Genomic DNA, 24327 nt, shown 5'->3' on the forward strand with positions numbered 1-24327 from the left:
GTGTGGCTGTCCCTCAGCTGGTTGTTTGGAGTGGCTGTGTGTTTTTCAGCATGATGGCAGTGTGCATGGGTGTCTTTTGTGTGTAATGGAGACACGCATGTATCCGTATGAAGCCGCCGTGAACAGGAGATTGTATGCAGCCATGTGAATCACTCGTTACGTCCCACCAAGTGGCAGGGGAAGTGCCGTGTGATGAGATAATTAAAAGGCTTGAAGTTCACGTTTATCTCCGTCATATTGCCCTCCCGAGGCATTTTCTTTCCGACATAGACCTGGATTCTAATCTTCTCTTCATTAAGTCTGGAAAGGGATAATTTTTGTAACCAAACAATGACAGTGTATAAAGATAAAATGCCTTCAGCATGTTAATTACAAAGTTCAGGTAGCCCATAGTCCAATTTATAATGGCCCAATTGGAGAATATTAGACAAGAACTTTGAAAGATAAAAAGAAGAGAATGCTTCTGCAAAAACAACAAACTGCAATTCCACTTGGAGGAAGAGGAGGGGATGACTGAAAGAGGAGGGGATGACTGAAAGAGAGAGAAATGAGGGATATGAAAATCTAAAGATTTAGAGAAAGGAATTTGACAGGAAACAAGGAAAAAGAAGAAATATGACAAAGTTGATGTTTCTATGAAATGGAGGCAAAGAGAAGAAAATGGAAGAGAGTATTAATTTACTTGAGGAGAAAGGAAAATAAAGATCTCATGATGAAGAGATTGGTATTAAAGGGATCGTACAGTTTTGGTTGAGACCTAATTTCAGGTTTCTAACATTTTTTTGGTAAGATAATGAGAAACCTCTTATGAAATATGAAAGAGCATATAATTCTATGAGGAATCAACGTTTATTTGATGAAAATTGGTTTTGAAATGGCTGAGATATCCAAACAAGAGCGATTCTAATAAAGTATGGGACCCACACTTTATTACGATCGCTTTGTTTTACTTTGTTTTTGGATGTTTCAGTCATTCCAAACCCAATTTTCATCAAATAAACTTTGAATTCCTCTTAAAATGATATGCTCTGTACCACATCATAAGTGTTTTCTTGGTATCTCGCAAAAAGTTAAAAGCCCAATTCTCATCTCCACCAATACTGTACCATCCCTTTAAAATGTGCCATTATGAAGTTTCGTAATACCAGATTTGTTGAATGCTACTGAAATCTTCTGAACTTCCTCCAAAGGAGGTCTTTCCAGTTATAGAACAGATACAATTACAAATGTAGTTATCCTGGAAATATACTGGTATTGTGTTTGCTCTGCAGTTAACAGATTTCTACTCCTCTGCAAATGTCTTGCTTGAACAACAGTAGCTTGATTCCTCCACAGACTAGGCTAATTACTATGAAATTTCAGCAGCAGCTAGCCATTGCTGTCGGTAATGGTGTCCATGCTTGATGCTACAAGGAAGTGACCTGTGTGTTGTATACAGACCTGAGCCATTTAAAGAGTGTGAGAACCTGGAATCCTGTAGTCCATTTTAATATGAAGGTGATGGTGGGATATTGCTAATGCCGTAACTATGCCATTTTCTTCTAGTGCTCTCCTTTCATCATAACTTTCAATAGATCATCAAGGAAAGTGTGTCTGGGACATGTGATGCTGTCATGAAGTGGGAAAAATGTGTTGATTCTTCAACACAGAAGCTTTTAACCTGTTGAGGAGGAGTCCCGAGTATACACGGGCAAGTGTCTATGGGAAATGCGTGTTATAGCAAAATCAGTCCGTCCTCAGTGGGTTAAGTTTTCATAGTGTTGTGTGTTTGTATATCATATAATATACATAAAGCTTGTTTACAAAATGAGCTCAATTCCTCACCACATAACCTATTAGGTTTTGGTAGTTTTTTTTTTTTTACTTGTGTGTATAAACCCATTACGTCGTGTGTGATGATGTGTTTGTTGGTGTCGTTGGCTATTTAGATGAATAATCCACATTACTTGAGAGGATGATGGGTTACATTGCACAGAGACCGGTGGAGTGAAGCCATTCTCCGGTACAGGCCAGTGGGAGCAATTCATTTCTCAAGGCTTCTCTGTCTTCAGAGGAAACAGCCATGTAAATTTCTTTTCTCTGGTGGACAGATGTGTAATGTAATACTTGGCATTGGTCATGTGACTGGGGTTATAGAAACATCTGCAGGTATTCCAGCAAGGTAAAACCCAATTCTGTAGAAAATTACTGGTTCTCATGTTACTTGCACACAGGGAGTGAAGCTTTTTCATTTATTTATTCATTTACAATGTATTTATTTATTCATTTTTTCATGGCGTACATTTATCGTTTATGGCAATATTCCTGTCAAGTGCTACCTGGATGTTCTGGCAAAATGGAATTTTATGGGACAGAGTTTTATTACTGAACTTTTAAAAGTAATGATGTACAACTTGTACAGTGCTGTGAAGCGTCTTGTGTGCCATTACTGATAGCAGAAAGGCATTGTATTAAAACTTAACTGCTGTAAGCCTGTAGATTTTGTATCTCACAAGTATGCCATTTTGAAAATTGGGGCTTGTAAGATGGTATACCATGGTTGAAATTGAGATCAGGAACCACAGTGACAGAATATAAAATAAATATTTCCCCTTTTCAAGAGAAAATCAAATGATTTCTCACTTTGGAGATCATATACAACATGATTGTGTTATGGGAGGCAATTGCGAGTTATTGATTTTAAAGATACCAGTCCACTTGCCAACTTTGTGAAAATTTTATAGCCAAATAAACCATGTGCGCGTACATCATTATTATTTACTTGGAATACAGTTGAGCAGTTATGTCTTTTTGTGTAAATTTGTCAGTAAGCTTCTTGTGTAAAGTGATTAGTTCAGATAAAAGGCAAGAGCCTTTAATTTGTCATGCTATTGATGCACTGAGATGAAAGATAACTGCTGTGCTACGTGTATAAAAGAAAGCTATGCCATTTTATGAATTAGTGAATTTAAAAAGGGGATCTTGTTTATGTGAGAATGATGCCTTGCACAGTAATCATCATTTCTTGAGATTTTTTTTTTTTTTTTTGTATGCATGGAGTGGAGGAATTGATCATGATTCTCTTGGACAGTCTTTTAATGTGGAAGTCCCTAAATATATGATGTATGTTTGTTAGAGTCAAAGATTGTAAGGTTTCCTTTGAAGAATGTGAAATCTGTCTGCAAGGAATATTACCCCCCTTTCAGACTAGAGTGTTCTCGTATGGATGTACAACGTATGGATATAGGACGTTTTTATGTGTCTGAATGCTCTCATATTGAAACGGCGTATATTGAAACAATGGTTTGAGCGTCATTTCAAATCGTTATCTTATATCCATACGACGTATATTTGTGTCTGAATGCTCTCTTATCCATACGTCGTGTGAGTAGGCGGGGCTTTTTCGCAGTGCATGCTGAGCTCACGCAGAGACTCCAACCCCAAGCACCTTCTGATCTGGAGATTCTCCCGCCCGAAACCCCTAGCAAACGGGAGACTCCAAGTCGACGTGTGCGAAGCGCGAAGTTCCTAGGATTCTAGATGTTCTCTGGTGCTATCTAAGGCTTATTTTTTCAACATACGATAGAAATAAGTAAGAAATCCTTTCCACCGGGAGACACAGAGCCAGGGCGGGAGAAATCAAATCTCAAACGGGAGAACGGGAGATTGTGCAAAAATGGGCTTTCGGCGGGAGATCTCCCGTCGAAAACGGGAGAGCTGGAGTCTCTGCTCACGTATCCGCGGTGCGGTCTTATAACGGGCGGCTGACAGATTGATTGTGACGTAATAATGATCAGGCGCGAACTAGCGAACTACCGGATGAATCCAAGGCAGAGTATAAACACTATGCACAAAGCCTGTGCAAAATTACGTACTGCGCATGGAAGAGATTCACGTCTACTCAAGAAATATCGCTTGTGCGCTAGGTCTGAATGCTCCCATACGATTGTCATATAACGGGGTGCTGAGTCTGAATGCTCTCATATCGAAACGTCGTATATCCATATGTCTTATGAACATACACTTGTACGATAACTCTGTGTGTCTGAAAGCGCCATTAGTAAACCCAATGATATGGTGTGTTGACCAACCAGATGGCTGTAGTACATAATGTAAGTGTCCAGAAGAAGTGGTAGAAGTGGCTGCATTGACCACACCTATTTAATGTGTTGCCGGCAAAGTGCTGTAATATCCCATGGAGTTTCTGGACTTATATGGTAAACCTGAATTCAAGTTTTAAAGCAATGTGCTCATGTATTGTAACATTAATTTTGAAAAAAATTGTGTAAGTCAAGTGTTGCTTATGTATGCTACAGATTTGTATTCATGATGAAATTCAGGCTACAGTGTATAGTAGGATTCTACAATGCATTTTACTGTATTTTCAAAGCATGACTCGAGAATGCGATCTGTAATTTGACAAAAACTACCCAGAAAGCCCAATTATACTACCTGTATGTAAAAAGTATATATATTTAAATGAAATATGCATGATTTTTTTTTTTATTGAGTAGCCATTCCATTTGTTCTCTTTCAGTAATTTTGAAAACAAGGGAGAAAAAACAGTCTGGTCTAGATAGCGATATTTAATAAGTCTTCAAAAGAAACAATCTGATAAGATTGTCCTTCAAGCTTCTATTGCATTTTGTTATAAAATGCATGTTATGAAATATAATTTTAGCGTTTTATCAGGATATTGGAACATCAATTTTGTCGTGCCTATTTCCTCTGAGATTTGATAAATCTGATAGATCCAATTTCATGCTTCATCCAATGTGTCTAAGTGGTGAGTTAAATATGTCAGATTTTATAACGAAGGTTTCATATTTCCCTCTCCAGGATTCCTCGGTGGCTACTGCAGTTACTCTTAAAGTTGACCCACATGGACACTTCCTGCATTGGAAATTCCAAAACAAGGTAAATATTGCACTCCTTGTCTTTGTTGCATTGTGTCTCTGTTGATTTGTCAGTATGTTATTTTGTTTGCATCAGGAGAGTCTGTGATAAGATGTTCTGCTCCTGTCAGTCAAAGTAATGAAGAATTTAAAATAATGTGTACAGTGCTTGCAAATCAAATTTTCATTCCACTTAGTAACAGCAGTGGTGTATTTTGTAAAGTTGATGGAACAAAAATTGTGATATTGGATCATTCAAATGACCAGTGAAATGTCAAGTTAAACTAGATATAAGTGCAGTTGTTCTTTAACAGTTATTTTAAGGAAGGATATGCTTTAGAGGTAACAACGCAAGATGTATGCTACACAAAATATTTACCACTTTAACAAGTAGGAAAAGAGCTGAAGAAGCAAAAGCTAGAGGTAATAATTTTCATTATCAAACTGCTGCCCAAAATCAATGCTCAAAATGAAGCATCGAAATTCTGCCTGTTTTGATTCTAAAATTGGATCACATCTTTGGGTTCTCAGAATGTTGTAAAAGAGTTGCCACTGTGAAAGACAGACATTCCATTTCCACAAGGCAAGGCGATAATCGCTTTCATGCGCAGTGGAAAGTAAATATTCACAAGAGATTATTCTTTTGGTGCCGGCAGTGTCTGAGGCATGAGGCAGAATTTTCTTCAAAGGTATAGCCATTCCTTCCATAGAATTGGTTCTGCTAAACTCAACTGAACACTGCAGATGCATCCTAAAACATTGCTTGTTTGTCTAATATTCTGCCACAAGAAGTTCTTTGGGAAAGTAAAATGACGTGATTACAAATCCAAAGTAGATCAAAGACAAGCATTTCTATATTCAGTAGCAAGATAACTGCATAGTTTTGTGAAATAAAAACAAACATGACTTTAAAAATGTTTTTGAAAGTCCATTTCAGTTGGGAATTGTGTGTTCTTGATAGGTTTATTTGAAAGTTTATTTAATACTAGTCAGGACAACATCCTGCATGTAGTTAATTTAATCAATTTGTGTTTACAGTGCAGTCAATACAACATTGATGATATAGTTTCAACACCACATAATTCAGTTTCGTAACTAAATGATTCAGTTTCATACCCAAACCTAACATGGCTTCCTATGGTGTGATATTCAAAGTGTGTTTGGCAATCTGGGCAGAATCAAAACAAATTGATGTTGGAGTACAATGGTATAGACTATTGCCGATAAAGCTTAAGATTTTGAAACCAGTCTTGGGATCCAATCCTGTCTGGTCCATTCATCTATGGAAAAGATGATTTACCCACAATGCTTGAACTACAAAATGTAGGTATAATTGGAATGGGTACCTGACAATGCTGGACCAATGATAAATAGCAGCATAGAACAGTCCTATTACCAAAGAGGCTATCCTGGGTACAAAAGACCACATTATATTATTTTGTATTTTATTCAATAGGCTGTAAGGTTTGCATCAGTGTATCAATTTGTTCACTCATGACTGCTACATTCCACCAAAGACTGTGTTCCCTCAGAATGATATAGCACATTTTATGGCAAGGTCAGATGGTAAAAGCAAAAAAATCAGTTCCTTTTTTGTTGGAAGACTTCAGCTAGACCAAATATTTGGCTTTTTACTTTGTAATCAATAAAGCAAATACATTGTCATTCTGTAAGGAATTTTGGCCCAGGACTCACTGAAAGAGCAATCCAAAGGAATGTTATGTAGTCTGACATCTGTTGGGGATTTGACAGTGTTCTGCAAAATACTTCGAGGAATTTACTTCTGAAGTAAAATGGGGAAGTGGTTTGTGTAATGTGTGAATTTAGATTAAAGTCTTGAATAGCTCTAAGAATTGTCTAGTTTTAGTGATATCCTCCAGATAATACAAATAATGAAATTATTTTTTTTTTCATTTTCACCTTAATTTATACTTACAGAATGAGATTAGGTCCTACTGTACTTACTGCAAACATCAAGATATGTTCCATAAGGATGAATATGTAACTATAGTTTCTGTGAATGTATACCAAGGTTTTGGATACCAGTTCCACAATTTGTGTCTCCAGAGATGTGTGTTAGAGTACCTATATGTTGTAGGTGCACCCAAAAATGTCTTAAAAAGAAAATCTATTAATCTAACATGATATAGTAAATGGCGACTAATGGCAAATTCATTGGTATAAATGTGAACTCACATACATGTATGTATTATGTTTGTGTGTTTTTCATTGTCATTGTTTGTATGTTTGAAATGCAATGGTTACATTTGCCTGCATGTATCAAAGACTAATGCTTCTGTCCACTAAGGAACAAATAATTCCCAACCTTATGATGAATAAAGAAGTGAATGACATTTCAAATATTACTTTTGTTCCAAATTCAGATTTGACTTTAAACATCTTTGTGATTATGTTTGAATTACTCAAATTAGGAAGGAGCCAGTAGTAAGTTGGTAAGTACAATGAATAGTACAAGTGGACAACCACACAACTCTCTCCTGCAGCTCTCCTTCCACTATCCTCCACGGTTGTGCATGCCTTTTGCGTGATCCTGAGAAGCCATTTATACCAGCCACCTGTAGATCAGCCTCTATAGTCAAAATCTGCCACCCCTTTCCCTCGCCTTTCACTCCTCCTGCTCAGCCCTCTACTGCCAAAACCTTTCAGTTTCTTAACTCAAGAGTTTCCTGATTCTCCATTGGCATTTCCACTTCTCATGTTACCCTCTATAATTTCTCTGTCGACATCCTTCCGATGAAGTACAATTTTATTTTCTTTAATGAAGATGATATTCCAGATGATACATTCAAGGTTCATTGCAGTTATCACAAAATAAAAAAAGTCATTCATGCATTGAAGGTTATTTCATTTTGCAGGTGCCATATTTATACACTTCCGTACATCTCAAATTTCCTTGACAAGTGATACTGGCAGTTATGAATAGGGTGGACTTTTTTTTTGTTTTTCTTTCATGATTTTGGTGACTGGGGATGTTTTGCAGAATTATGTTTCTGGAGTGGTTTGCGATGTCTTGATTTTTTCATTATTTTGGGGTGATTTTGTTTATTTTTCAGTTGAAACAAAATGTTGGGAAACTCATCTTTTCATTCAAATCATCTTGATTCCTCATTCCATAGTTTTGTGGTCAAGCCCATTTGAGCAAATCTTTTGTGTGATAATGATAGCTTCTTTCATAAAATGTGAGTAGTATGCTGCAAATACACCGCATCAGACTTGATAAACAAATGACTTTGAAAGCCAGTTAATTATTTTTTTTCTGCTCCATGTGCATTTGCTCACTCTCAGAGAAATGTTAGGCATCAGAAAAGAGGAAAGAGCCTTAAAGTGCCATTCCACACCACGTTCAAGTTGATAAATTTAATAGAATCGTATGTACTAAAATGGTAGAGGTTTCACTCCATTGGGATCTAGTGTAGAAAAGCTAAGACATTTAATTTGCCATGTTTTAGTGACTTAGTTGTAATAGTAGTAGTTGAACCCACATATTCAAATTTGCAGAGGTGATGAGGTCATCCCTTTATGAGTCTCCCTTAGAACTGTATGCAAATATCAACTGGAAAAATTTCATGGTTTTGACAGTGAAAATAAAAAGGAATAAGATGTATCCTTACACACCAAATTATCATAGTTTGGTACTACAAAATGTATCCTAGCAATGATGACCCTTAGGGGGGAAAAAGTTCCAATTTCAAATTCACCAACCGAAAGATACCATGTTGATGATATTTTTGTTTCCAAACCAGTGGGTAAGGATGGGTTGTGAGGGAAGGGCATCATTGCATCTTTCAGTTTGTGTGTCTGTTGTAAAAGCATATCAAACTTTGAAATTTGATAACTTTCTTACTTTTTAATCAAATTTGCTGAAACTTCTTTTCTGTTTGCATGATATTACTCAACTTGGACATACAGTAGTGGGAAATTGCACATTAAGTTTGTTCAAATAGTGCAATGTTTCACCTGGAAAAAAAATGAAAGGAATGGACAAATGGAGTGAATGAGATGAGGAATGAAAAAAAAAAATCCAGTTTAAATTTGAACGTCATGGTGGCCTTCATGTCGGCATTTCACAGCTCACTATGTCAAATAAAAGCTTCGCTCCTTCAAACATTGATTATCCATGGCGGTTTCACATGCATTCTGGCAAGGAAAGGGTGCAATGGGTGCTGTCATGCCAATAATTTCATAGGTAAATCAAGACTTCTCTTTCATGGAAGGGTGTCTCTGTCTTTCATATTTCTTTTCCCCATCTACATTCTGTATTCTCAGACTTGAATTACACCTCCTCCCAATTACTGATATCGATAGTTTGGTCTGACATTTTTCCCCGAGATGCCATTTCCGTACTAAGCCCGTGTGTGTCGCGTACTTGACAGTTTCTTTTTAGAAGTTCTTTAGTTGCATTACGGTTTTTCCTCCTACTGACTTGTTTTGCTTAAGTTTAATTATGAATTGCCAGCTCTCTAGCCATTTTCCACTCCTGTCAAAAAGTATTCTTTTTAATGAAGCAGTGGTGTTATTTTTGACCATCTACAACAAATGCATTTTCCTTTGGCGCAAATTGGAAAGCAGCTCATAACTGTGTGCTCATCTTTGAAGGAACCTATGGTTTGAAAATCTTGTCAAATTGTGTGATTACAGTTTCACTACAGACTGCAGCATTACTTGAGTTTAATTTCTATTGCATTTATCATGCTTGGCAATAATGTCAATCAAATGCGGCTCATTTCATGAATGAATGATGAATGAAACCTCACATTTGGTTTCAAAGGCAATCAAATTTAAGTTGTTTAATCTCTTGGAAGAATATTGCATTTGTTGTTGCTGGCAAACAGATTTTGTTTTTCTAGTGCATGCCATAGTAAGTGGAACCTTCTATCATAATGTAGTAGATAAAATAAACCAGTAGCACTGAGTTAAAAGCTTGGTAAGTTCTCAAGTCTGTAAGAAATTTGAAAGAATCAGTTCAGTCCCATCTGAATATTGCTGAAAAATAAATAAATCAAGTGCAATAACATTGTGATGATAAGATGATGTTTGAGGTATGTGTATTTCAACAAACATGCCAAACAAATTACTGTTATTATTATTCTCTTCTTTTTTTTTTGGTTATTGGGAAAACTTTCCATATGATATAAAATCAAACAGAGACCCTTAGAGTATTTTGTCAGAGAGATTCTAAAGTGATTCAACTGCTCCTTTATTCCTAATGGGAATATGGAATGGTGAGAAAGTTGGCCCATTCACATCATGCAGCTGAAAATAATGGTTTTTAAAAGTCAGTCTCTGAAATGTGATTGGGTCGTGGGGAAAGCTGATAATATGTGGGTAGACAAGAAAGCCCCCTTTAATTATCATGATTACTAAGAGTCAATCCTCGTGAGTTGTAATTTTTTTTAACCCTCACAATAATTTGCCTAGGGTACAATTGCAATTTGTATCAATGGCAAATGGAAAGATTTTTTTTTTAAAGTCTTATGATTCAACCCTCCATTATCCACATCAAGCATTAGATGATGGTGCCCAGATTTTGTGTTTTTGGTCTTTGTTTTATCATGAAAAATCACACTGAGTAAAAAGAAAGGATTAATTCTTATGTGTGAATAGCTTTAGTGAATTCTTATGTGTGAATCGGCCTAGCTTTAGTTCCTAGGTGTTTGTAAGACTTTTAAAAAACAGATAAATTCCTGTATGCATTCATGGTTATCATTGGGAGGCTTGTGTTTTTGTTTTCAATATATTTTGGCTGATTTAAGGTTAGCAGATAGCAATTCAAATGTGAAATAATGTGGGCAAAGTGATTGAAGAAGATTTGAAATCCCCATTATCAGATAAGGAACTTATGTATCATTAAAATCATGACATAATGATTTGATTTAAAGTGTGACCCCTCCCCCCCCAAAAAAAAAAGAAAAGAAAGAAAATGGATTTGCTGCAACAATTATGAAGAGTTTACTCTCTACTTGTACCTTTGAATTAATACATTTAAAATGAAATGAGTAAGTTTGTACAATTTTGAGAAAACTTTCTGATATAGTGTCTTCTGTCATTTAATTGAATTTGCAGTCTTGTATGAACCACCTCTACCACCAACTAAAATATATATGATATGCATGGATTATATCAACTAACATCTGGTGATTTTACAAAACCTTGCACCAAAGAAATATATGTGTATACCATACAAAGGGTATATTATATCACTACACTCTAGATACATTTCAGTCACTACTACAATTGTGTACTTCTACACTCAGCCTTCAGTACATACAATACACTGTAGTGAGCACAGACAGGTATCTCTATTTATTAATGAGGATATTTTTTTTCATGTTTTAATTCAAAGAGTATTTGCTGAACATACAATATTCTTATATTAATGTTGACTTGTTACCTTTTTTTTTTTGCAAAATAGAAGTATGTTATTGCAGTGTTTTGTGCAATATGGGTAGAAGTAAGTGAGGGAAATGTAAAGTTAGGGCTTTTGTCAGAATCTGTGTGAATAGTGACATCATTTAATGACAGAAAGAATAGGATCCTTCAACCACTCTGGGTGCACCATAGTATACAAATGATACACATCAGTGAAGGCATTGGTAAGAATACTCAACCAAGGTACAGTTACCTTTGGAACAGTATCACTGTGGGTGTTTGGATTGTATCAGAGGCATGGAGTGTGTGTGGTTATGCTAATGCTGGAACGAAATGATGTGGATTATTTGCGTTATAAAATAATGAGCTGTGCAGTGTAGGTCCTCATCACTTGATGACTCTCATCGCAAGTAAATAAAATGATGAAGTCTTGCCCAGATGGTTATGTGAAAGTGCAAATGGCCGGTCATTACACTTTACTAATGACTGGTCATAAGCAAATTTACATATTAGGCAAAATAAATGACTGGTCACGTGTGTGCTCTCTACCAATCATTTGAGAAGGATCTGTTCCATGTTATGATAGTTGTTAAACTTGAATGGTTTCTAGAGTTTCATAGGCAGTGGTTGATTCTCTAACAGTTGGAAGTGTAAAGCCTTACCATAACCTTGTGTTCAATTTTGTGTGTGTGTATGTGTGTGATAGCCTATGAACTTACATTGTGGAGGTCAATATATTTATGTCAAGGTTATAACTGATTTATCTTATATTGTCTCGAGTAAACTCTTCCTTCTTCACCCTTGTGTTTTAAGGTGAACTAGACTACTGATTTGTGCATTACAGAAGGCATGTTTCCTTTTCCCCCTCTCTGAATTTTAGCTTTATTGGTTGTGTCTGTTTATAGACATAGAATGTCTTATGTACATGTAGCTGGCTTTATTTTTGTATGATTTGTACACTCTGTATGCTTAAATGTCAGTATGCGTACACCCAAGCTGAGTTAAGTGATTTCTGATTGGTTGTCTGAATGAAATACCTTATGCTTATTTGTTAGTATGCATGTGTTTCAACAGGAAATGAAGAAGTTGTGCTGAGTATGTATATCTTCTTTAACCTGCCTAAGTGTGTAAAAGTATTTGTTGCAGTGACTGTATGAATGTCCTTACAGGTCAGAAGCAGAAGGGCATTATTTAAAGAGTACTTAATGTGTTTGAACGTATTCCCTTTTGCTTGGAAGGGAGCTTATCTTCATATAATTGTAATTTGTTCTTATTTTGTCCAACTTCAAAAGGTAAATCTGTGTGTTGCTGTGACTGAATGTGTATTTAGTTTAGAAGCAGAGGGCTGTTTATGGTATTTTAGATGTCCTAATCTATGGTTTATGAAATATTCTGAAAAAGTTCTTCCTTTGTGCTAAAGTAGTCAGTAGTTGTTTTTCATTCCTTGCCTGTTGAATATGTAAATTATGAGTGGATATGAATACCTCCTTGCATGATTATATCTGTCCAGTTTATAGCATTAGATGCTGTGTCAAAGTTTTTTAAAGAGTCTTTGAAAAAATATTTTCAAGAAGTGTTTTACCCATGTGGTTATGACAGTTCCGCCTGTGACATGCAAGCTGTGTGTGTTAACAATAATTATAGTTATGTACCCAATGATAATTCATTGAATTATCAGACTCCACAATCTTTGTGTATGGGTAATGTGTATGAGATTGATTTGTTGTTGCAAAATGTAATTCCAGAATGTTTCAGTGTATCAAGTTTTGACAGGATGTGACTTTGTCTATGTACAGCTACTAAGAGCAGATGCTGCATATATGCCATCTATGTTTTGATTGCTGTATAATGCATTTTTTTTTGTTTCTCTCATATTTATGCAATGTTTTAATAGTATGCTCTTCTGTTATCATTACAATTTCAAGCACTTTATAAATGCCTTGGCCTTAATATTCTGCTCAAAATGTCGGATACTGCACTACTGCTCAGAACTCATGAACTGCATAGCCATACTCTAAAAGTGGAAATTTTTGCAGTGTTGAAATTTTTGTGCATTTCACGCAACCATTAACTAGTGTGAAAATAAAAGCATGTGAATATTCTTGCTTGCCATACGTTCTAGTAATTGACATCTTGATTCCAAGGATTGAAAAACATGCAAAACTCTTCTTACCCTACCAAGCGCGAAAAATTAGTCGCGCGAAAATATCCACTTTTGCTGTAGTTAACAGTTATCCTCATTTTCACACTGAATAGCTATCCACAGAGACAATGCTTTTTACTTTAGACAAGCAGACAAAGCAGTTAATGAAGTCCTTTCTGCTTAAAAAAAAAAATAAATGATCAAAGGCATGGTGTTATTTGCCATAAGTGTATTTCTGGCAGATTCACTCAATTTATTACCAGTACCTGTAATTCAAGTACAGGCTTTGAAATTATTGAAGTATCGAAAGCAGGAGGACAATGCTATAATTGTTCATGAGTGTTGGCCTAAAATGTCTCCCGATGAAGTGATTAAGATCCAGTGGCATTATTGCATTGTTTTGTTTTTTAATCCTCCATGTTTAAGTACTCTCAATGTTAATGCTATGCTACAGTAGTACATGGTGATTTGTGTCCACAGATCTTTCAGAGCACAGTTTTAGTTTCGGATCTAGCGTTACATTATTGCCATCATTAGGGGGCATAAAGTAATTTACTTACTATTAGCCAGCAGCAGAAATTTAATGGTTTATTGCTTAGGAGAGCACTGCCTGGTAAGAATTCAACAGAATGTGATTTCATGCATCCTGCAATAAATGCCTGGGATTTCCCAGGATGGAGCACGCAGCAAGATCAGGTAGACCTATTCAGTTTTAACATGCTGTGACAGGGGTGGGGTGGGGCTTCGGAAATGAGAAGAAAAGATGGTTCAATGGATTATGTGATGAGGTACATCGCTATGTCTGCGCATAAATCAACAATTGTTAGGCATACTAAGCCCTCCCCCCCCCCCCTTCCCCCAGTTATGGCCCAAATAGACATTAACATAAAAACACAGCACCCAAACTGAACAGGTATTCATCATCAGCGCTAGAAATTAGAGCCCTGCCACATGCAAGATATTAGTACCCAGACTGCGAGTTTTGTGTGGGTGTATGCCGCCGAGCGTGATTCTTTCAAATGGCAAGAGTTACTGGTATAATCAAACGGGATTCTAAGAGATTGAATTACCACTTCTAGCTCCAGAAGTTGGCATTGATGCAGCACTTGCAAAACAGCATGTAGAGTGCTTGATTTGCGACTGAGAATTTTCCTATTCTGGCTACCCATCACACTGTGCTGGAGGGGTAGTGATAAAGTGCATACAAGCTGTCGTGTATTCACAAAAGCTGTATTCATTGTGCATCAAGTGGCCTGTTGCCATGGTGACAAACTTCTGTCTGCAGGTGGAACTTGATGTATATTAGCAGAGCTCATTTTCTATTGATAATCATTAGCAGTTTGGAAAAATATGGTTGTTTGCAAACCTGTGAATTTGTGTTAAAAACCCATACTCAAAGTATGGGAAAAAAAGCTAAGAAATACATATTAGGTTCATTTCTTTGATGTGTTTGACATCCAAGCTAACTATTTGTTGTTGTTGTTGTTGCTTCAGTCCTGAAATTTGCAAAGGGGGGGGGGGGCACTCGGCTCAAACTCCATTCAGAGGTCCTCTAAGGAATACTGCTTTGTCATTTTGACAAGCTGCCTGTATTTTAAAGTCTGTGCTGATACACAAACATAGCTCTTTTTGATTGAAAAGGAAACTTGTCCAAGTGAGGTTAATTTTGTAGAGTAATGTACCCTCATCAACTACAGCTAATTAGGTCTCTCCAGGCTGGTATTGCTTGTAGATGTTTTATTAAAATCCCATCTTCCCACGTTGATTTAGAACCCTACTTATATAACAGAGTGATGGGGCCATGTTATTTTTAGGTGTGAGAACTACAGCCAGTGGGATGAAGCTCTGATTTGCATACTGCATCATGAATGGGGTGTGAAAGGGAATATGTGGCTAATTATGGCTGAGAATTCCAGAACGTGGCAACCACAGTAGAACATTCACTATATGGTGACATTGTGATTATTTTGTGCACCCTGTTATCTTGTCAGGATTTGAAAATGCCAATTAAGTAACTCTGGAGTAATTTTTTTTTTTCAAACCATAACAACAGATATGATACTTCAAAGCAAAATAAGATAAACATGTGGTCTTCTTATACACTTGTATGTAGTGTGCTACATTTAAGTTATTTGTGTTTATCTAACCTTAAAATTTTCAGAATGAACCTTACATTTCAGTTGTTTTGTGGTTCTAAAGAACAATATCCATCTAACATCTGAATGGCAAGGTAGGGAGAAGTCATTTCCCAAGCTTTGTCTGTAATTGAATTGAAAATTGACAGAAGGATATTTTAAGTAAATATTTCACCTTGAGGTAGATAGTGATTACTGCTTCTAGCGACAAGGTACGCCAAGTGACTGAACTTGATCAAGATGTGGCAAAAATGGTAGTAGTTAGAACACCAAAATTATGACATAGTGTCATTCTGCTACTAACTCTGTTCAGTGCTATAACTTTGAGAACACTCATAACTTTTTAAAAGAATTTAAAGAATTCTAAGATTCTTCCCAGGACTATATTGTCCTCTGAGCAGTTCCCACACCATAACCAAATTCAGATCAGAATCATGGATATTCAAGTACAAAGAATCAGCACTAGGACTTCTTGTAACTTTGTATTAAGTACATGCAATATAGCAAAATATTAGCAGGGAAAAGTGAGTCCTGTTTTCAGTATATTGCATCCTTTCCCTGTAGTCAAGCAGGCAACCTACTGCATATCGATCCTAGGTCAATATCATTCATGCACTGAATTAGCATATTTTATGGCATGCTGCTGTTGTTGCCTGATTGTCTACAAACTTGAAGGTTTTTTTTAGCTCACCTGAGCCAAAGGCTCAAGTGAGCTATTGCGATCGCCCTTCGTCCGGCGTCCGTCGTGCGTCGTGCGTCGTGCGTCGTGCGTCGTGCGTCGTCCGTCGTCCGTCGTCCGTCGTGCGTCGTCCGTCGTGCGTCGTGCGTAAACTTTTTACATTTTCATCTTCTTCTTGAAAACCCCAAGACCGATTTTCATCAAACTTGGCAGGTAGCATCCCTAGGGGGTTAGGAACTCAATTTGTTAAAATGGGCACCATGCCCCACCCAGGGGGCCCCCAGGGGGGCCCAAACCCCCCAAAATTAAGGAATCTGTAAAAATCTTCTTCTCTAGAACCAGAAGTGATAGAGCTAAGTTAATAATATGAGTTAGTACATTGATGACTGTAGTTTCAAGTTTGTTCATGGCAGAGTCAGGGGTGCCCCCCTTGGGACCCAGGGGAGGGGGGTGGGGAAGGGTTCTAATGGGGCCTAAATTGTACATTTTCATCTTCTTCTTGAGAACTCCATGACCCATTTTCACCAAACTTGGCAAGTAGCATCCCTAGGGGGTTAGGAACTCCATTTGTTAAAATGGGCACCATGACCCACCCAGGGGGCCCCCAGGGGGCCCAAACCCCCCAAAATTAAGGAATCCGCAAAAATCTTCTTCTCTAGAACCAGAAGTGATAGAGCTAGGTTAATACTATGAGTTAGCACATTGATGACTGTAGTTTCAAGTTTGTTCATGGCAGAATCAGGGGTGCCCCCCTTTGGACCCAGGGGGGGGGGGGGGGGGGGGTGAGGAGGGGTCCTAATGGGGCCTAAATTGTACATTTTTATCTTCTTCTTGAGAACCCCAAGACCGATTTTCATCAAACTTGGCAGGTAGCATCCCTAGGGGGTTAGGAACTCAATTTGTTAAAATGGGCACCATGCCCCACCCAGGGGGCCCCCAGGGGGGCCCAAACCCCCAAAAATTAAGGAATCTGTAAAAATCTTCTTCTCTAGAACCAGAAGTGATAGAGCTAAGTTAATAATATGAGTTAGTACATTGATGACTGTAGTTTCAAGTTTGTTCATGGCAGAATCAGGGGTGCCCCCCTTGGGACCCAGGGGAGGGGGGTGGGGAAGGGTTCTAATGGGGCCTAAATTGTACATTTTCATCTTCTTCTTGAGAACTCCATGACCCATTTTCACCAAACTTGGCAGGTAGCATCCCTAGGGGGTTAGGAACTCCATTTGTTAAAATGGGCACCATGACCCACCCAGGGGGCCCCCAGGGGGCCCAAACCCCCCAAAATTAAGGAATCCGCAAAAATCTTCTTCTCTAGAACCAGAAGTGATAGAGCTAGGTTAATACTATGAGTTAGCACATTGATGACTGTAGTTTCAAGTTTGTTCATGGCAGAATCAGGGGTGCCCCCCTTTGGACCCAGGGGGGGGGGGGTGGGGGTGAGGAGGGGTCCTAATGGGGCCTAAATTGTACATTTTTATCTTCTTCTTGAGAACCCCATGACCCATTTTCACCAAACTTGGCAGGTAGCATCCCTAGGGGGTTAGGATCTCAATTTGTTAAAATGGGCACCATGCCCCACCCAGGGGGCCCCCAGGGGGCCCAAACCCCCCAAATGAAGGAATCTTTAAAAATCTTCTCTAGAATCAGAAGTTATAGAGCTGAGATAATACTATGAGTGAGTACAGTAATGACTGTAGTTTCAAGTTTGTTCATAGGAGATCCAGGGGTGCCCCTCTTGGGGGTGGGGGGGGGGGGTGGTTGGAAGGGTCCAAATGGAGGCCTGAATTGTACATTTTCATCTTCTTCCTGAAAACCTCATGATGGATTTTTGTCAAACTTGGCAGGTAGCATCCCTAGGTGGTCAGGATCTCAATTTATCAAACTGGGCACCATGCCCCACCCAGAGGGCCCCAGGGGGCCCCAATTCCCCCAAATTAAGGAATCTTGAAAAAATTGGGCCCTTATTGTACATTTTCATCTTCCACTTGAGAATGCCTCGTCAAATTTTGGTAGAGCTGTGAATAATTTAGATTAGTGACTGCGTGAAAGGTGAACTTGCTATACTCAGGTGAGCGCTAGACCCGCGGGTCTCTTGTTTTTTGTTCATGCCAAAAGGCCATCGACTTAAGACCTCTGCCTTGGGGTTGGAGCTCCCAGGGAGTTGGGCAGAGAGTTATGCCACCTGCTCAGCATCTGTTTATGTTGCCGTGACAACGAGAAGCCAGGGAGGGAAGGCCAAACTCTGTAGGGTACAGCCTGTCGTCTTTAATTGGGCTCAAGTGTCACCATCTTGTGGGGATATATCTCCCCACTTCCTTTAGGATGTGGGAGAAATAAACAGTCTTGGGGAGGCATTTGTGAACTGTTGGAGTAATGATGTAAAGAACTCTAACATCTGTCCGGTTAGTGTTCGCTCAGTAGTGTTGGTATACACGTACAGCTGTATGTACTTGTCTGTATAAAATAAAATGCTTTGATACACCATACCCATCTTGATTATGGAATAAAGGTCACATGCATTTGGAAAATTAATAAGAAGCAGAGAAATTTCACTAGAACTTGGGAGATAGTCTCAGGATTTGAAATGTGTGTGGCATCATCAACCGCCTATTAGATACAGAAAATGAAATATTTGAAAGCATACCAAATCACAGACATTTAGTGTGGAAGGTACACTGTCAATTAATGGTTCCATTGGTAGTTTTGCAGGGTTAATGATCTGTAATGCTATCTGCCACTCTCATATGAGCACTCAATGGTCATGTCATGTGGATGTGATTGTTGTACTCATGGCTTGAAATTGCCATTTTTAGTCTGTATCATGTTAAAGAGAAACAGAATAAGATTGAGTTATTGCAGGGCTGCCAACCTTGAGTGAGAGTTCGGAGTGAGACATTGCGAGGGAGCGAAGCGACCGAGGGGGGGGGGGGGTGGTGGTGTGGAAGGGGTGTGTCCCCCTTCCACGGTAGGGAGCTTTGACAATTTTACATTTTACATGGTGCAATCTGATGCATACTTTAGTCATGATTTGAACGTATACATACATACGTACATACATACATACATACATACATACATGCAAGCAGCACGATGAAGGAATGAAAGTCTCACTCTCATCTAAATGTGATGAAAGAAAGATCCTCTGGGCCGGGGCTGCTATACTTTGAGCGCCTGGTACGTGTGTGCGGCGGCCTGCTGTGCGGCCGTACGTACTTACAGCTGTACGAACGTATTCTCTCATAGTCTGTGTACATTGTATGTAAAGCAATGTAAAGCACGCGTCATAGCCATACATGTACTACATTGTAGTACTGTAATTTGCCAAAAGTACAAGCTACGTTCACGTAACTATAGGTAGAAACCAATCGTAATCGAATAGCTCGTCTTTGCGCGCGAACCGAAAACGATTATTATTGGTTAAGCTTTACACCCGCGCAGGAAAATCTCGAAACTTTGGGCTTGATTGCATGGGCATATTGATATTCGGAATATCAGAGAATTTAGAGATATGTTTATTTTTTACATTCCATTTTGGGGGTTTAGCGTGAGATTTCGTTTATCAGAGTGAGACAGTCAAAATTGGTTGAATTGCGTGAGTCTCACGCTGATTGCGTGAGAGTTGGCAGCCCTGGTTATTGGTGTATGACCAGTTATCCCAAAGATTGGCCCAAAGCAGCCATCTTGCAGGCAGGAGAGCCAGTGGAAGGGAAACCTGCCAAACTTGTCTCCACTTCCAGCGAGGAAGTCCTCTCCTGGACTGGAGCTGATGAGGAACAAACCTGTGAAGGGCTGCAGAGAGACGGGTGAGGTCACCTGTTGTGACCCATCCCCACACTCTGCCTCCGATGTTGATACATTCAGCAGCAACCCGCAACAGCGTGCTGGGGGCCCAGGACAGCCCTGTTAAAGAGATCGCGTGCTACTACCAGCGGCTTCAACTCCACAGCTTTGAATAACAAGCAAGTTATAATGTCACCAGACTCCCATCACTGCGGAACTCATCAAATCACCGTCTTGACCTACAGTAGGCAAACTAATAAGTTCAGAGCAGTGGATGGTATCAACATCAAGTTTGTTTTTTCTTCTTAAAACTTGTTTAAGATCTTTATGTCCTCATCCACCCTCTGGAACCTGTTGGCAAAGCAAGTTTGATACAGGTGAAAGGCATGCGCAATGAAAATGAGACTTCTCCAAGTAGTAAGATCTATATGCACAAGGTGCTCCTTACAGACAAAAGGAAAAGGGGGGATGACACTTGAAGTTTGGACTGTAATGGGCCGTGAGGAAGTGACAGGGGTGGATCGATGTGAACGCGACTGAGTGACACATGTGAGGGCGTAACATTCAGGTCACCGGTGCGGAAGAAGTTCGCTGACTCTCTACCTGCGGCTGTCTGTCGTCCGGCTCCCGAGCTTTCTCCAGGATGAAAACCTCCTGCATCACTGATGGCCGACAAGGTTGTCCTCATGTTTTGACAGCATCACGGCATCTATGCAAATCTTTAAGCTTGTCTTCCCAGACCACACTCCCATTGTCTTGGATGACTTACATTTTCCTCTTCCTCGAGTAATGTTAAATAAAAGATGTCCATGGCTTAAAACAAGTTAGATGTCCTGATTTGCATTACTCTAAAAAAATCAATATAAACTTTTGTAGTGTCAAGTGTTGCAATTTACTGTATTTTTTAAAGTTCATTGTTTAAGCATTGAGAATTTTATAGATGATACCAATCTTAAATGCCAGTCTTTATTTGAAGGTGTCTTCAAGAACCATAAGTGATTTAATAAAGCATCTGAAAATAATAAAATGTGAAATTATATTGAATAGTAAGCAGTTGAGAATACAATCAGTTTTAATGGTAGCAGTAATGAGAAATTATGATGCAGCAACTAAATATCTAATACAAAGCTAAATGGAAATCAGAAGGCTTATGAGAGTAAATATGATACACAAACATGTATCAATTCACATGCAGTAGTCTTTATGGCAAGTGAAACCTCTTGTGGTTTGTAGTAGCTCAACACTTACTGTACCAGAACTCCTCCTGCTTCTTGGGATGTATGTGTGTTTGATGCACAAATTGTTGATGTCCATCAGGTAAAATGCTCAGGGAGCGAATATGTGTTTCTGTCCGTTGAGAGTAAACAGCATGGAAAGGACAGGTTTAGCATCTTTTGTTACAAGTGGTAAGCAGATAGGGGAACACCGTTTGGAGTGATGTCTAGTGATGCATTATGGTCTTTCTGCCGCCAATAGTGGTGACCAATTTATCAGATCATAATATGATGTAACTGTGACTGTTCAAGGAGCCGTAGGAATGAGCAGGTGGAAAGCTGCTATGTGTAATCAGAAGTTTGATGATTTTCTAGCATGGGTAACGAGTAGGCCTAATCCTGAGTAAGATGTGATAAGAATCCAGTATGACAATATCAGAAAACATCTTACCATTTATATGGCATTTTCTGTTCTTAAAGCAGATATGACTGCATCACAAGTGATACCACAATGTTACAGATTCCCTTTAAGCCTTATATCCCACAGACCATATAGGAGTATTCTACGTCTGAAAACCCCGCCCAGTTGAGGAGGGTCAGTGTACGCTAATTGTTTACCCACCTCACACTTTAAATGCCTGCCTTGTCTGAGGTGGTTTGCTCCAAACAAACTGCAAAGAAGAGTGTATATACATTTACAGTGCGGTTCACAAAACCGCCCGGCCTGGCTTTGGATTATTTGCACAAATAGCAAATTATGAGTTCAGTCTCAGTTCACACTGATTCCCCAAAGCGTGTTTCCAGATTGTTGGCTATCAGTTACCAGTCATACAGTGAATTGAGCATTCATGGTCAGTTTGTGGCAGAGTGAGTGATTATTATTTTCCATCAATTGTATGAGGTCTTGAATATTATTTCCCCCCCCCCCCCCATTCATTCTTCATGTGAGGTTTCCCTCCTTAAACCTATAAGTAGATCTTAAAAGCTAAAATGTTGAAAATTGATAGTTTGCCTAAGGCGGTTATTGTGTCAAAATATAATACCAACCATACCACAAGAAATGGATCAAAATTTATTGCCACTTATTGACAGTGTAAACAAAAATGTATATGGGAAGGTAATGGATGAGATTTCTGTACGTGAAGCTGCATTTCCTCCCCCCCCCCCCCCCTCGATGCTAGTCATGCCAATTTAACATTCGTCTCTGGTGTGAACTGGGAGGTAGAATGGCATCTTGCACCATGGAGAGAGGTATTCTCTTTTCTAAGATGGCAAATTTTTACGTTTTGAGTGAGATGGTGGAAGGCTGCAAGAGTATTTTAAAGGAACTATACAATGCAAATGTATGTTGACCTGTGTTGATACATGATATCTTCAACCTCTTTTCCATGACCAAATGAATATCTAAATATGTGCCTGTTATTCTATGATGATTTTCCATTATGTTTCTTCAGACTAGTCTGATATGTACATAGAAAAAAACAACAACTTCCATTCCAAGATTCTGCCACTGACATTGCCTGTCAATTATTGTTGAGGTACCAATATGATTAACAAAAGACATTTGGATGCACCTTTTCTCAGGTTGAGCATAACTCACATGTTTCCATATTACTCGTATGATTAACAAAATATATTGCAGAGAAACATGCAAGTTGTGCTAAGGTACATTCCAATGTCTTTTATTAATCATATTAGTACTTAAGCACCATTAATCAGTACTAGTCAACATGCATTTGCACTGCATAGGTCCTTTAACAGAGTGATTTTGTCTTCCCATTATTTTGCGATCTAGATTTTCAGAGGGCATTATTCTTCATTTGCCACCATTTGTCATCTCGAATTCAAGCGAATATCATTCACCCCATTTTGCCTTGCTCTCTGGTACATCTTCCGTGTTCTCCATGGTTTCTTCGTACCACTGTAGAATGGTATCTCTGTGTCTTTATAAAAGAATGTCAGTTCAGCTTCAAGTGTAGCATTATGTACTATGTACCCACTGGTTTCATTATTGTACTGGAGGCTGATACCCCTTTCAGGTAATCGCGGTTCAATTATCCGCATCCAAATAATGCGGATGAAGTAATCAAAATCGCGTTCATATATCCCTTGAAGTGCGCACTACTTTTACGAGCGCCCGTTCATATAACGGTGCGAAAGACGGGAGTATTTGTCATGGTTACTGCGCACGCCTCTATAATGACGTAATGTTTCCGGTGATATATACTCACATGTATGCACAGCTCTCGCTCAAGCTCAGCAATCAGCGGTTGTGCGGGAAATCGAGTGACCTTTGACTGAACTGTGGAATGTTAGTGCGCATAAGTCGTAAAACGCGTTCATGTATTCTCGATCAACTCCTCATGCTGCAATAATGCGGATAATAGCAGCATCAAAATAATGCGTACTTTTTTACTCCTCTCCCGTTCATGTAATCAAAATTTTACGACTTATTGCTCCTATTATCCGCATCCACGATTACCTGAAAGGGGTATTAGAAGCCATAGAAGAATTACTGTGGGCAACTGCTTGCTATAGGCTGTGTTTCATCAAGAGATGGTGAAGATATGATGTCATGATATTATGAGTGACAAGGTAATAAAATTCAAAGTATCTTGATGATATAGTGTATGTGATATTCATGTCTATTTATGTATATCTATATATTCTTTTTTTCTTTGAAATCCAAAACCATCTATCATCAAGTTTAGAAACATCACACCATACCAGAAATGAACTACTAAGTATTTCACTGCTTTTATGGGCAGTTGAAACAAAGAATAAATACATTATCATGTTAGTTTCATTGCTGTCCACTGAATATCCTGTTTATCTCATATTCCTGTATCTATTGTCATGTCATACATTACAGAAATAAATTTCTTCCCAACATGTGTGTGTCAGCCTAATTTTTTCCTCATATTATTAGCTTATTTATTCATTGAACAGATTGATTACATACAGTTGAAACCCAATTTCATATAGAAGTACAATGTATAGTTCTGGTTTTCCTTGTTTGTTCTCTGGTATACCATTTATAATGATTTTCCTGTTTCGTTTTAAAATTTCTATAAAACTGATTAATTTCTAGATCAGGTTGTTATGTTAATAT

General features: G+C 38.5%; 1 protein-coding gene across 1 annotated transcript in view; it reads left to right on the top strand.

Moving 5' to 3' along the window:
• The window catches only part of LOC139737370 (1-phosphatidylinositol 4,5-bisphosphate phosphodiesterase beta-3-like), a 172294-nt gene that overhangs the window by 21652 nt on the left and 126315 nt on the right, over positions 1 to 24327 (top strand). Inside the window, exons 2-3 of the mRNA XM_071648050.1 lie at positions 4819 to 4896; positions 7307 to 7327. Of these exons, the coding sequence (XP_071504151.1) occupies positions 4819 to 4896; positions 7307 to 7327 (99 nt within the window). The remainder of the gene's footprint in view (positions 1 to 4818; positions 4897 to 7306; positions 7328 to 24327) is intronic.

This window comes from Diadema antillarum, unplaced genomic scaffold (assembly GCF_040938485.1).
Source record: "Diadema antillarum isolate AM-2024a unplaced genomic scaffold, OU_Dant_1.0 scf00000029, whole genome shotgun sequence".
Taxonomy (NCBI): domain Eukaryota; kingdom Metazoa; phylum Echinodermata; class Echinoidea; order Diadematoida; family Diadematidae; genus Diadema; species Diadema antillarum.